The sequence below is a fragment of the Eulemur rufifrons genome, chromosome 2 (assembly GCF_041146395.1).
Source record: "Eulemur rufifrons isolate Redbay chromosome 2, OSU_ERuf_1, whole genome shotgun sequence".
In the NCBI taxonomy this organism is placed as follows: domain Eukaryota; kingdom Metazoa; phylum Chordata; class Mammalia; order Primates; family Lemuridae; genus Eulemur; species Eulemur rufifrons.
In genome coordinates this window covers 88,183,117-88,197,510 of record NC_090984.1, presented here as the reverse complement: position 1 = coordinate 88,197,510, position 14,394 = coordinate 88,183,117, and the positions used below count along the sequence as shown (strand labels likewise).

General features: G+C 43.6%; 1 protein-coding gene and 1 non-coding gene across 3 annotated transcripts; both read right to left on the bottom strand.

The window, feature by feature from the left end:
- Positions 1-235: 235 nt before the first annotated feature.
- On the bottom strand, positions 236-8,897 carry DACT1 (dishevelled binding antagonist of beta catenin 1). 2 transcript variants are annotated; one of them, XM_069464997.1, is made up of 4 exons: positions 8,408-8,897; positions 6,058-6,190; positions 5,157-5,312; positions 236-2,109 (listed from the first exon to the last, which is right to left on the bottom strand). In XM_069464997.1, exons 1-4 carry the CDS (start codon positions 8,750-8,752, stop codon positions 236-238), a joined length of 2,508 nt encoding a protein of 835 aa, XP_069321098.1. In that variant the 5' UTR covers positions 8,753-8,897. The 2 variants fall into 2 exon arrangements, with proteins under 2 accessions (XP_069321098.1, XP_069321099.1); XM_069464998.1 differs by having other exon boundaries at positions 236-1,998.
- Positions 8,898-13,928: 5,031 nt separating this feature from the next.
- LOC138381194 (small nucleolar RNA SNORA1) lies at positions 13,929-14,063 on the bottom strand. The gene has a single exon (XR_011233106.1). It is a non-coding gene; the product is annotated as a small nucleolar RNA SNORA1 (small nucleolar RNA).
- Positions 14,064-14,394: the final 331 nt, after the last annotated feature.

Here is a 14,394-nt window from a genome sequence, read left to right as displayed (position 1 = left end):
ACTATCATCACCATTAAAAACCTCAGTATTTACTTCTAACTAGAAAACGTTCTTTACCTTCCATTAAAGGCACTAGTGTCTATACATGATGAAAATGGGACAAATAATTTACCTTGGTTTTGTCTTAAAAGAAAAGCATTCCATGAAAGTATTACACAAAAATGAAGATGTCGCCTTTTTTATTTCGGCAACTATGGGGGGGGAAAAAGACACTTTTCTACACCAATGACGTTACTCAAACTGTAGTCATCAGTTTCAAAGAGCCGGACCGAAAGCGGAGGATTTTCTTCTTGAGGTTATGTGAAGCTTTAATTTTGACAAAGGCTTTTGTGGGGTTGTTGCGAAGACCTGGGGCCGTCACCGTCTGAATTGGGAGAGTTTGGACGAACTGGGACCAAATTAAGCCCCCGCTTTCTTCAGAGTCGCTGGTGGTCGTGCTCTCCCCGACAAACTCACCCTCGCTCACGCTGGACTCGCTGTCCCCGAAGCAGTTGGTGGTGTAGTTGCTCTGCTCGTCCTCGCTGGTGTCCACCACGGTGGAGTGGAAGAGGGACTCGCACTCGGCAGAGTACTCGGAGTCGCTCGCCACGTAGGCGTAGGGGCTGGCGTAGGGCAGCGGCACCGCCGCGGGGTAGCCCGCGTTCTCCCGGCGCCCCCGCCGGGCCCTCCTCAGAGCCTCTTCGTAGGAAATCTCGGCGGAGGACTTCCACCGCCGGTAGTCGGTTCGCTTGTGCTTAGGTTTGGCCACCACCGCCTCCCGTCCGTGGCCGTGCGCCCTGGTTCCTGCCCGTGGGCCCCCACCCAGAGGCCTGCCCAGAAGGCCCCCCTCAGGCCCGCCCCCGCTCTTCCTCCCCTTGGAGACTGCCTTCTTGGGTTTCCTATTTGTATCCAAGTCCTCGGGGAAGCGGCACTTCTTGCTCCCTGCCCGCGTTTTCTCCCTGACGGTGGGCAAACCGTTCTCCAGCCCCTGGAGGGCCTGGCCACGATGCTTCAGGGTGGAACTTTTGGCAACGCCCCCGTTTCTGTGGCCCCGGTGGGGCCTGAGGCCCGGCTGCTGCCCCGGGATGAACTGAGCTTTGACCAGGTGCCCTTCCTCCAGGCTTTGGGAGGAAGAGCCCTCACTTTTGAAATCCAAGGCAGGCCTGTCTTCCACCGGGAAGAGCAGCGGAGGAGGAGCGGCAGGAGGGACACCCTGCAGGCTGTTTTTCTGTGACATCTTTTTCAGAGGCTGGGCCACTTTATTCTCTGGTGGGGCGATGGGGCCTCTGCCAGGGCTCTCTTTTGGAGAGGCAGCTGAGAGCTGCGTGCTTTCTTTAAGGGGCTCCCCTGTCCCAGCAGTGGGACACCGAGCATGTTCTTGGGAGGCTGGCTTGGCATTTTTTGGCAGATGCTTACTTTGAAGTTCGGAGGCAGCAACTGGCAAGCAGCCCTCTGATGGGGACAATCTCTTGCCTTCTGCTTGTTCTGACTTTGACTCTTTTGACCACTGCTTCGGTGGGGAGAATGTCCCATTCTCCAAAGAGGGTATTCCGCTGGAGGGCGGACACGCCTGTTTCGAATTCTTAAGGTTCATATTATTATTACCCTGTGAGACACTAGCAGTGGCTCTGACACAAATGCTCCCATTCCTCAGAAGCCCTTTCGTAGGGTCCGCATTCACACTGGTTCTTGGTTTGTTGGTCCTTACAGGGTGTGTTTTTTTCTGGACCAGGCTCAGAATGTAGCCATCCATTTTCTTGCAGGATGAAGGATGCGAAGCAGACCATAGGCTGCTTGGAGATGGTAAGGAACTGTCTGTTTTGATGGTAACTAGCTCAGATCCACCGCACGCGTCACCGGCATGGTTTCCAAGCCTTTCATCTTCCCGCAGAGGGTTGCCCGTCAGACAAAGGAGAAACATTGGGCTCTGCACGGCCACGGCATGAAGTGGACTAGGATAGCGATATACATCATTCCCGTTTTTAGACACCAGATCACACTGGTACTTGGGATTCACATCTGTAACGACATCAAGGGAATTAAATTGTGGTGTGGAGAAGGAACGACAAACTGCCCCTGAGGCCTGGTCTTCACAGTGGCCTTCTTTATATTCCAACCATCCTATGAAATCTGAAAAACATTGAAAGGTACACTCTGAAGAAGTGAATTGGTCAGCACCAGCTTGAATCTTTGGCCAATTTTTTTTTTTTTTTTTTTTTTAGACAGGGTCTCACTCTGTTGCCCAGGCTAGAGTACAGTGGCATCGTCATGGCTCACTGAAGCCTCGAACTCCTGGGCTCAAGAGATCCTCTTGCCTCAACCTCCCTAGTAGCTGGGACTACAGGCAAACACCACCGCACCTGGCTAATTTCTTTTATTTTTTGTAGAGATGGGGGTCTTGCTATTGCTCAGGCTGGTTTCGAACTGACCTCAAGCAATCCTCCTACCTTGGCCTCTCCAAGTGCTAGGATTACAGACATGAACCACTGCACCCTGCCTCTTCAGCCAATTTTTGTGAACTCATGGCTGAGAGAGAATGCCAAAAGATTTAAAAACATTCCACTAGCTACTCTACCATTTGACATTCCATTTCATACTACTAGATGAAGGAAAAATATTTAACCAAAATTTTTTACAGATATGATATATCCTCTAAAGGAAAAATATTCAACCATTAAGAATGCCTTCAAACTATTGAATAATATAGGAAAACCACTTTAAAGTTTAGTGAAAATCATGATATAATGCTACAATGATTATAATTTTATTAGGATTATGTGTATGCAAAAAAAAATCTATGATGAGGCACAACAAAATTCTAATAATAGCATCTCAGTGTGATGAGAAAGCAAGTGATGTTTACCTTCTTTATTTTCTATTTTCTAAATTTTCAGCAATAGCTGTACTACATTTATAACTGGAAAAAATAAATGCTTTCTAAGTCATTGTTTCTCTAGGCCACTCTTCCTTCTGTGTTCTATTCCTGGTTTTCCTAAAATACTTAGGTTAAACTATACTTTCTGTGGGCTTTCTCCTCATTTTGTATTTCTTTTCAAATATGACTGTCAATTGAAAGATCAAGGAATCTGATCAAGTTTCAATAAACACTAATCAAATTTAAATAATCATCATCTTATATTTTCAATAGTGACACTAAAAAATAAAAGTATTATTTTTAACAGGATAAGGAATTTTTTATAAGATTTTAAAAGACTGAGTAGTAATATTAATGGATAAGTTTCCCACATCTCAAAAATGTAGATGCCAAAATATAATGAAATCAAGCTTGCTTTCTTAATTAAATTATTTTGAGCTCTTTTCTTCGTGAATATTACAAATATCAAATCCCTTTAATGACCTTCAGTTATCAGAGAAAATTAAAGTTGAGCTTATCACTAATTTGTCCTCCATTATAATTATATTTACTTATTCAAAAATTGAAAACCTACTACGTGCCAGATTCTGTTCACGGTTTAATTTAAGAGAGAGCTCCATGAACTTAAAAGATAATTAGCAGTCTCAGGGGAAAAACAGTCTAGACTCAGAGATGATATGATTCATTTGTAAAGAAAAGATTATAATAAAAATGCCATGTCGCCACCCACTCCACCTGCAATAAACAGCTTGTTCTAACAAGAGGAAACCTCTCTGGTTAACATCCTTCTCCATCCCTCCTCTCCCACCACCCTAAGCTCCATTTTTGCCTTACTTAAAGCCACATTTACATATACTTCACCAATCTTCCCTTTTCCCTATTTAGAGTTATGCAAAACATATCCCAGCCCCCAAGGCCCAATGTAACTGTTTCAATTATGTGAGGACATGGCATTTGGGAGACTAGGGGTCTGTCTTCAAGGAAAACCTGTACCAAAATGACTTTAATGGGATTATAACGTCTCCCTCTGAAACCAGATGCAGAGTGAAGGGGAGCAATTACCAATGAACTTGAGGTCCAGACACTATAGGTACACAGTTGTCTGTGCTTCTCCAAATGATTGCTGCTGACAACACACACTACAAATACATAGACACCAGCCAATTAGCAACCTCGGCTGCTTGGGTGCTATGTTTGCCTTGCCTGGACTCAAAAATTTAGCCTTATATTCAAGTGGAGAACATAGACAAACCAGGAGTACAGTGACTTGTGCCAGCACCTACAGCAACTCTAATCTCAATATTTTCTCTGCTTTTCCAAGGAATCAGGACTAAAGAAAGTGTCCTGAGTACCAGCAACAACTTTGTCATTCGGCAGATGGGGAGCCTCTTACAAACAGCTTATAAACCAAAATTCCTCCTCTTTTAGATGAGAAGGTTGAAAACAATTTCTGAATTCCCTTGGAATGGTAGAAAAACATGGACCTGGCAGTTAGGCCTGAGCTTGCATCCTGCCTCTGCTACTCACTAGCTATAGAGCCTTAAATAACTTATCAACCCTCACTAGGCCTCATTTTTTTGATACATAAAGTGAAGGTAACAACACCTGCATTCTGCAGAATTGTTGGGAGGATTTAAAGGAGATATATGTATGCAGAGCATTCAGTCCAGTGTGTGACACATAGTGGAAAGGCAGGAACTCTTCCAGCACCAACCATAACATGATTCTGTCTGGAGGTCACTGCAAGGATAGCCCAAGGAATAACGGCATATGAGCTATGAGGATCTCATCCCACCCACCTGCTAAAAGAAAAGTATTAGTCGCTATCATGCAGGGCATTCTGGACAATATGGAGGGGCCACTGCTCCCTGAGCTGTCAAGCAGTTCTTGGCCAGGCTGACAGACATATTTAACTTAATGTGAGCTTTAGCTTTCAGTGATTAAAGGAAAAAGAAAACAGTTCTAGAATGGTTTTCAAAAGAAAATGTAGACAAGTTAAACCAACAGCAAAGACTTAGAAACACAGCTCAAGACCTATAATATTGGGACAGGATTCCTAAAAATAAACTATCTTGCTACTATCAGAATATAAAGCCAAGTAACATCCAAAGAGTGCTGGAATAGTTCTATTAGTAGATATTCACCTAGATGAAACTATGGGTTCTAGATGTAAGTACAACACTAAATGCAGCAAATTGATGAACCTTTGTTTTTCCATCAGTAAAAGATGTGTGGCTAGATAACCTTTAAGGGCCTTGACCTCTTCCCATTAAAAATTTCTATCAATGCTAAAAATTCTTACCTGCAGATTTGGGGCAACCATCTGAGAGAGTCAAGGTTGCCTCCAAAGGGCTGCAAAAGCAGGTGCTGGAATGACAACTGGATAAACACTCACTGAACACCGAGTTAGAGGAATTGGAAAGGGATCCTGAAGCCCCATCACTCAGCTCATAAAACCCTACAAATAAAAACACCGTTTGAATTATCATGTCAAGGAATAATACACATTCATGCTTAAAAGGAAAAGAGGTGATCATCTAGGAAAGGGAGGTTTGTTGTTTTGGGTTTTGGGCTTTTTTGTTTTGTTTTGTTTTGTTTTGTTTTTTTGGTCAATTTTGGTTCACTGGATTTTAGTGTTCTGATTTCATGGTCTTATTTCAAATAATTCCTAGGAAAAGGCACATGGGTACACTTCAAAGTTACTCTCACCTTCAAACTGACCTTCTTCCTTGACCCTACCTTTAAAGATGTGCAAGGAAAGAAACTTAGATTGTCAAGGCCTCAACTTTATTATGCATATTTCAAAAGGAATAACTTTAAGAGAAAAACAGATCTATTTAAGGAGCCAAATGGTTTAAAAGAAAAAAAAAAACTTTTGAAGTAGTCTCAGGAAGTTGAAGTGTGACTAATTTTCTAGCCCAGTTCTGACTTACTCAAGTTTCAAAGGAGGACCACTCTTCCAGAAATTTGAATAGCTTTTATTTTTAAACTCAGGGACTCCAGTCACATCAATCTCATTATTAAAAATTTTGTCATCTGACTTTATTTCCCTCTCATGCAACTCAATGGCAGACTGCTTTTTAAAATTCTCTCTGCACTGGAAACAAATTCCATAGCCATTTGCAGCTCTGGGAATGTTAAACACATGGGACCAAGTTGTAACTCATGAGTGCAGAATTCTGTCCTTGTGCTCAAACACTCACCTGAGCTAGGCCGGCTGTCTGTCTCCAGGTGCTCTTCAGATGTCTTTTCTACATCCAGTCTCAGGTCACTTATCTGCTTGTCGAGTTCTTGCAACTGATTCAACAAACCAGCATCTCTTCTCCTCAAACAATTCTGATTAAGAACAAACAGAGAAAGGAAAAATGAACACACTTTGGTGACAAAGAACCAGAAAGTCTGCTCTATGAATTCAAATTACCCATCTGAAGAGTTCACTAAACCTTCCAAAACCAAAATTTTACTGGATGACTTGAAATAAAGAAAAACTTTAAGAATTCAAGGATATGTCCTATGTTTAATTCTACTGTCTCACATTTTGTGGTGATACAGTTTCTTCATAAAAACAAGACTTGTTTTTAGTTTCAACTAATATATACCAATGGTGACTTTTTATAAGTAGGGACAAGAAAAATGCACTATTTAAATCATCTGGTATACAGCCAGTTTTTAAAAAACAATACTTCACAGCAGACTCTTTAATTTGAAGTCAGGGTAACAGATTTCCTACAATACACTATAAGCTTACTTAGGTGAGATTTTTCTGGCCAAATGTCTTGGCCTGCAGAGTTTTGTTTTCTATTAGTTGCTTTGTGGGGTTTAATCAGTCTTAGGGCCTTTGAAAGTGAGAAACTAATACTAATAGCCAGTGCCAAGTATAATGTGAGCTGGCAGAATCCAAAACCCTCAAGGGAAGCCCCATCAAGATTTGAACTCAGCTGGTTTCCAAAGGTGACAGATCGGTTGTGCTAACTCACACCGCCACCTAGTGCTTCCTATTGCTGGAAAAGCAAAAGAACTCAAAAGGCATCTGGTTCAAATCATGAATGCCAAGTCTACAAATGAAAATAATACCATAAACACTGACTGGACTGGAATTCTCCTGACATTCTGCCTTGCTCCCCCTCAAGTGGACAATAGGAACCGCCACTCACAATCTTGAAATTTGTGAAGACAAAAAGGTGCTATTGCACAAGACAATGCACAAAACATAAATCACCAGGCATAACCAGTGAGAATTGGCTCAAATCAATGTTACATACAAATCTGGTCTGTTACCACAAAAACAGTAAAATGCCAAAACAGAGGTGTTACACAGACCACATTGAACATCCTTACAAAACAGATGCATGTGAATAGATACTTCTCTTGTCTGTCCTTTGACTTAAAAAGCTTGGAGACATAAACCATATGCTTGTTTGCTAGAATGAGTTGGTGTTTTGTTTTTTGTTTGTTTTTTTTTTTTTGAAAAACGAACCTATCAAGTAAAAGCACTTCGATGCTCTAAAAAAACAGAAAAAGATAAAAAAAAAAAAAAAAAGATCTGAAAATAAATACAAGAAAACACATGCCAACCACATAGTATCACCACTTTATTGTAAAAGGGCCATTATCTAGCATGTGCCTAGTTTAAATACTATCACATGGCCAGGTAAGGACCTTTGCTGTTTCCAAAACTACATTTTGAGGTCACTGAAACAAAGCTGCCGCCATTATTCTGAGGCGGGGTCAAAAGCTGTTCATCAATACATTAAGCTCCAAAGTTCTTTTTCTTCCTCATTAATGAAGACTGCACAGAATGACTGAGACGCTGACAGAAATCCAATAAGATAAATGCTCCCTGAGAGCAGGTTCCCTCTTCTCCCACCTCCACCACCAATCACAGCTGGCAGAACGTATAAAATATGAGAGGAGGAGGCACGTTCTCCAGCCAAATTTCCATCATTTGCATCTAGTTTAGCTGCCTTATACAAAGGGCTTCTATTTGAAATCAAGCACCAGCCTGGTGAAAGCTGGCGCTCTGGGGAGAGCCCTGGGAGAGGCACGGCCCCCTACGGCGCTTCAGAGTAATCGTAAAACTCAGCGTTGGACGGTTAACCACGCCACAAGCCCCCTCCTTGGCTTTTGTCCCCTCTCGGCGGGAGGAGATGAAGCCAAGGTCTCCAGATAAACTAGGATTTTAAGTAGAGGTTTGCAAACCTATGGGGAGAGGGCATGTACTCGTCTAAAAAGACTGAAGGTTAGAACCAGGCGACTCCAAGAATCCCGAATGCAGAGGTGGGAAGAGCAGCCACCCGCTGCCCGCAATCCGCGCGAGGTCGCCAGCCCCTCACCAGACACAAAGCGGGCACACGCCAGAAACGCGTGGGCGTCGGCAGCCCACGCGCGGCGGGCACGCAGTTAGGGGGGGTCGGGGGTAAGGGCGAGGGAAGGGGTCCCAAAACGGCGAGATTCTCCCCATCCGGAGGTAACGTCGGGCCCACCCCAGCCCACCTGCCCGACCTCCAGCCCCATGGCAGGGACAGCCGTGCCCCACCTCCGGGCACGACCTACCAATTGCTTTCGCAACAGCAAGATATTCTCCTCCAAGAACTTCTCCTCCAGGCGGCTGCGCTGCGCCGCCTCCCCGGGCAGCTCCCCGGAGCGGGACAAGGCGGCCCCTGCACCCCCGGCGCCGCGCAGGGCGCCCCGGACCAGCAGCTCCTGGCGCTGGCGCAGGTACTCCAGCTCCGCCAGCCCGGCCAGCGTGGCCTCCTGCCGCTCCCGGGTGCGCTGCCGCTCCGTGTCCGCCTCGCCCTTCTCCCGCCAGCGGCCCTCGGGCTCCGCCGCGCGCTGCTCGACCCGGGCCGTCGCCGGCGGCTCCAGCTCCCTCGCCGTCCCGGCCGGACTCGGCTTCATGGCCCCCAATCCGGCAGCGAGCACCCGTCACCGCAGCGGGGCCTCCGGGACGGAGGAGCGGGGCGCTAGGGCTGCGGCCGCGGGCTCATGCCGCCCCGCGGCTGGGCACGACAGCGGGGGCGGCGGCCAGAAGCGCTCGCGCGGCCGCCGGCTGCAGCCGTCCCGGCCCGGACGGCGCCGTCCGCTGTCGCCGCGCGTCCCTCGCCGCGGCCCCGCAGCTGATAACGCCCTGCCCGGCGCTACGTCACGCGCGGCGGCCCTGCGAACCCCCGCCTGGCGCCCGCCTCCCCGCGCCGGCCCCTCTGCTCCGAAGCTCGCTCCCCCAGTCTTCCCCTCGTCTGTCAGGCGCGCCGCTCGGCGCTAAGCGCCGGCCCCTCCTCGCCCGCCCCTCCCCGTCCCCTCCCCCGCTCTTCCCGCGGGCCTCCTCGCCCCCTTTTCGGGCTTACTGCACCCGATTTTTTCCTCGTTCCTCATTGGCTCTTTTCCATGGCCCAAAGCTAGGGGCAAGCGCCTAGAGCCCCAGCATCCTGTTACAGTCGGCCTTGCAGGCAGGGTCCGCGAAGGGACGCAGCAGTTGGGCTCCCCAGAGAACTTTCTGAAACTCGACCAAGTTGCAGCACACAATCTTAACCCTTTCCCCACACGTCCACTCTTCGCATCCACTCACGCCGGTTTTGTTTTCTTTCACCGTCCCGAGCAGGGTACTGCGAGTGTATTCAAAGACAACTTCTGTGGGTTTGGTTTTTTCACTCCGCTTTGTAAAGGCAAACAATACAAAGCACAATGCAATGTTCTAAAACTGTTTAAGTTTTGTTGTTGTTTTAAATTTTTTAACGGCTGTCTCACTATAGAAGGTATTTAAAATTAGGCAGGAGGATGTCGCTGTGTAGTAAGAGGTTGCATCAATTCTTTTACAAGCCCAGGGTTTGAGTGCGTGCGCCTGCGCGCTTTGGGGTTGGTTTGAGGTTTTTTTATTGTTATTAATAGTCTGCGTTCACAAGAGCTCTGACTCTGAAATCAGACTGTCTGAATTTGAATCCCAGTCCCACCCATGAATAGCTGTGTGGGCAAGTTACTTCTCCTCTTTGTGCCTCTGTTTCCCCAACGGTAAAATGGAGCTACCAACAGAACCTACCTGTTTAAGAATTATAGTAGCCTGCATATAATATATATTTGGGGGTGCGTTTATAGCGTGGCTAGCACATAGGTTATAAGTGTTATATGAGCTGTAGCTTTTTTCTCCAGAGAAATTTATAAAATAAGTCTTCCCCTTGAAGTACCATTTGTGGTATGGTCATCTCTGTTTGGGACACTGGTCACAGGGAGTTTCAGTGGGATAGGGATCTTAAAATGTTACTAGCTGGCTTATCTATGGAAAGTGCCATATATATTTTAACTAGAGCCTCGGAAATTGAATCCAGCAAGTCACAATTTGATGACGTTGAGGCAAAGTGTTATGTGAAGAAGTGCATCCTACATCATTATTTCAGACTCTTACACCTTTGCCCAGCTGCTTACCCCTGCTAGGAAGTTTCCCTCTTTTCTCCCCTCTCTGTGTGGCCTAACCTTCCTTCCAAGATCAATTCACTGGCTTCCCTCCTTTGAACTCCGTTTAACTATATGAATATCTGATTCTTATCACATGCTACTTGTCTTTTTATTTATCTGGGTGTGCACACATACACATCTGTGTATGTATGTGTATCTCTTCTCTCCAACTAAATTATGAAATCTACTTGAAAGCAGGGACTGTTTTCTTGCTCTCTTAGGATCATTGTAGTCAGCACAGAACCTTGCAAACATTTGCCTGATAATTGCTGGAGAAAGACTCAAGAGAATGTAGGTTGGTTGTAAATTGTTTTTTCATTAACATACTTTTTAACTGACTTTTAAACTTACTAGTACCCATTTAATCTCTACTACAAATAGAATTAAGTTGATATTTACCAAAAAGAAAAAAAAAAAGCAAGAGCTCCCTTGCCACCTTCCACCTTCCCCCCCCATTGCTGCCTCCCACAGACATGAAAGGAACTACAGCTACAACCTTGATTCATAATTAACAAGACTGTATATTAGATCTAAAAATTGAATTAGGTTCAGGTACTCATAAGCATACAAAATCAATTCTATTCAGGTTACCTATTCTTTATGCATACTGTGTGCTAAACACTACTTGATAATACAGGAACTAATTTTCCTCCCTAATTTTTGTAAGGCACTAAAGAATAATGAGGTATCCTGCCTGCCAAATGCCACTCACCCGTGTCCTCTGTCTTTGTTTCATTCTGCTCATTTCTAAGCAAGTTTCTTGCTTTCCAGTTCTGAATTAGATTCCTTCTGGCTGGGTGGAGTCTATTATTGTGGCCTGTGTTATGTCACACATCGACAACTATATTTATATAGTTGAGGGAGGGAAAAAAGCTGAAGCATGTTTTTACACACTACTAATAAATCCTGTTAAGGCAGACAGACAAGTCGCTAGGTCTCCCAAACCTCCCCACCTTCCCAATCCCCTTCCCCACCAAATGCCACTTTGAGCTGGCTCATTAGTCCAAAGCAAACCATTTGCCATAACAGCTTGCACATCTCCATGAAAAAGTGTTCCCAGCAAGTTTAAATATTAAAAGTAATGTATTCAGATGGTTCTACCCATAAAATGGTCACGAATAGGAAAAAAAGTTATGCTTTCCAAAGTATCCATTACACATTAATAAATAATGCCGTTCATTCACACTCCAATTAAAACAAACTTGGGCTGTCAAATGAAGTTAGAAGCAAGGAGCTCAACAGCTGTAATTGTTTTTCCAGGAAAACTCCCAATGTCATCAGATTAAATAAAACTGGCTAGGTTGTTCCTATTCTCTTTTTAAGCTAACAGCAAATTTTCTTCTCTCCAGTCTAGTTCCCTGGATTTTCTTTCCACTTTGATTCTTTGCTTTGGTTGCAGGTATTTGGGAAGCAGTCGAAAGTAATTACCCACTACTCCCTTCTGTTGCCAACAGAATCTCACTTCCCCCTACTGTTTTGATTTTTATTTTCCTTTCTTTTTAAAGCAAGTGCTAGTACTTCTTCCTCCACTAGTGCTACTTCAGTTTCTCCTTTCTAGTTTGTTTATCCCTAGTTAGTTCTTTTGCCTTCCCTGGCGGTCTCTGTCTTGTCAGAAAAACTGCTAATTGGCACTCCGAAAGTGAGGCACTATAGATGGGAATGGATCTGCTACTCGGAGGATCTGGAGGGAAAGATACAGTTGCCAGCATGAAAAAGAATCCTGTCCTGGTTGAATATATTACAGTTGTGTAGCTTATGCTTAAGGATATTTTCTGGGCAGAGCCAGGAAAGATCCCTCAGATCACATAGTCTGACGGTTTGCCCTTGGGCAGAACAACTACTAAGAGCATCCCGACCAAAGTGGAAGCATCATTCTGAAATGCCTGACCAGCAGTGAACGTTCTATTGCAGCCACGCAAAGTAAGGAGCATCAGTTGCACATTTTGCTATAGAGCCAAGCAACAAAATGATGCTTTGCAGCTTTTATGGCCAAACACAAATGATGTAATTGGGAAAAGCTGTCTCCGAAGAGGAGGAAAAAAGTAAAGGGCAATCCTTTGAGTTGGGGTGATGACCACCATTCGAGGGTCTGGGATCAAAGCTCCAGCCAGACATCAAAGCCCATTTGACTCTAATGCCAAAAGAGCCATAGTGAATTAAACTTCATATATAAACTAATTATAGCTTGACCCTACAATCAGGCTTCAGTGAGCACACAGGGGAAAAGAAAGCAGACATTGAAACAAAAGATCAAGAAAAAGGAAAGTTGGTAGCAAAATTGGGCAACATCATGGCCCTGAAAACTTTAAAAATCTTTTGAGGGCAGAGGGGAATAAGGGAATGGCAGGGAAAACAGCAAACTTTTGACAATGCTGGTCTTGTTTGAAAAGCTATGAAATAACTCTTTCCACCCTCTGTGACTGGTGTGCGAGCAAATATATCCTATTCCTGGAAGGAAACGTTACTGTTTAGCTGTGTTTTAATGTTATTAAAGAGGTTCCATGTCACCAGGTTTTTGTTGAAGAAGCCCAAGGTGATTCTGTGAAATTTGGTGGTGAGTTCTTGGGGAAGCTCAGGCTTCCTCCTAAGGAGCACTGTTCCAAAGACTCTAATGTGTCTAGGAGTGGGTTGTATTCCCCACAGTGTTAATCACGGATGTGCCCACCAACCTCAGACTTTAGTTAGTCCCTTAGCTCTGCCCTTTCTACTGGTCATCTTTACAGATGGAAGGCGCAGCGTACCAAGTGTGCAAATTCCCTAGAACTACTTACCCTGGTACCAATGCCATAAAGCGATTAAGACTAATTCAGTCCCAGGAAAAATTTGAAGTATTTTAGAGACAAGTCGCTTCTTTAAAAAATTGTGTTAGGTGGATTTTGTCCTCACTCTGCTTTATTGAGACCATTTCCCCAATTATTTAAAATTTTCAATCTCACGAACTGGGAAACCATTGCATATCTTATTGAATAATCCATAGAATATTTTAATTACATGTCTTTGTAGACACACATTAGTGATTTCTTAAAATAACAAAATCTGAATTTATAACCTGAATCTTTAATAAGACAAAAATCGTAAAAAAAAAAAAGCAGGCATTCTTATAGGATAAAAACAAATATATACCAATGTCATTACATTGCACCTCTTTGAATATTCATTCACAGATTTTTTTTTTTTAACCTGGTATTCCCAGGTGGTCCCCCAGCCAAGTACTAACCAGGCCTGACCTGCTTAGCTTCTGAGACCAGAAAAGATCAGCCATGTTCAGGGTGGTATGGCTACAGACACACAAGTATTTATTAAGTACCTACTACATACCAGCAACTAGGGATACAATGGTGAACAAATCAGACATAGTCCCTGCCTTCATGGAGCTCACAGACTAGGAGGTAAACTGATGCTAATTAAATAATTACATAATATATGTGTGTGTTTACAAATTGTGAAACTACTATAATTTGCAAAATATTAATATCTTAAAAGCAGATATATTCTATGATTCTATCTGAAGTCATACTCAAATGAAATCACAAAAATGTATTACTGACCTTTATAATACTTATGTTTTTCTAGGGAAGGGGATCTTATATTTTACTTTTTATTATCTCATTTATTATTTTCCTTAGTAAAATGTTACAGGTCTCATTGATACCACTGTAATACATATACCATGATGGAAATATAACCTGTGTCTCAATTTAGCCACATTAACAATTTTTGGACACCATGATCAACAGTGCCCATTCTTGTGTAGAATAAGGCTTTATTTTTTATTTATATTAATTCTCCTCAAAGCTAAATTTGAAATTTCTATAGGAAGATACTTGCTCTATAGCAAAAAATTCAACATTTTCATATAAATATCATCCACTGAAAGGTAGTAACTAATTCATGTAAATAAACTTTAAGATAACTAATGACCTAACTTATCTACTTATTACCTTTTCCTTAGAATAATCCCAGAAAGGAGAAAGAGAAAGCATCACTTCAACCCGTGGTACTATGAGCAATTTCCAATATGGTTTTCTAATCATTTCTACACTAGCATAGAGAAATTATCAATGAAATGATGTTTTGTGGCTCTAGATTATTAA

What these genes read in the sequence shown, in the direction of transcription:
- DACT1 (XM_069464997.1), bottom strand. Translation starts at nt 8,752, where the DNA reads ATGAAGCCGAGTCCGGCCGGGACGGCGAGGGAGCTGGAGCCGCCGGCG. An exon ending in TGCTGTTGCGAAAGCAATTG is followed by an intron (nt 6,191 to 8,407) that starts GTAGGTCGTGCC and finishes GTTCTTAATCAG; the next exon opens with AATTGTTTGAGGAGAAGAGA. An exon ending in AGACAGCCGGCCTAGCTCAG is followed by an intron (nt 5,313 to 6,057) that starts GTGAGTGTTTGA and finishes TTTTATTTGTAG; the next exon opens with GGTTTTATGAGCTGAGTGAT.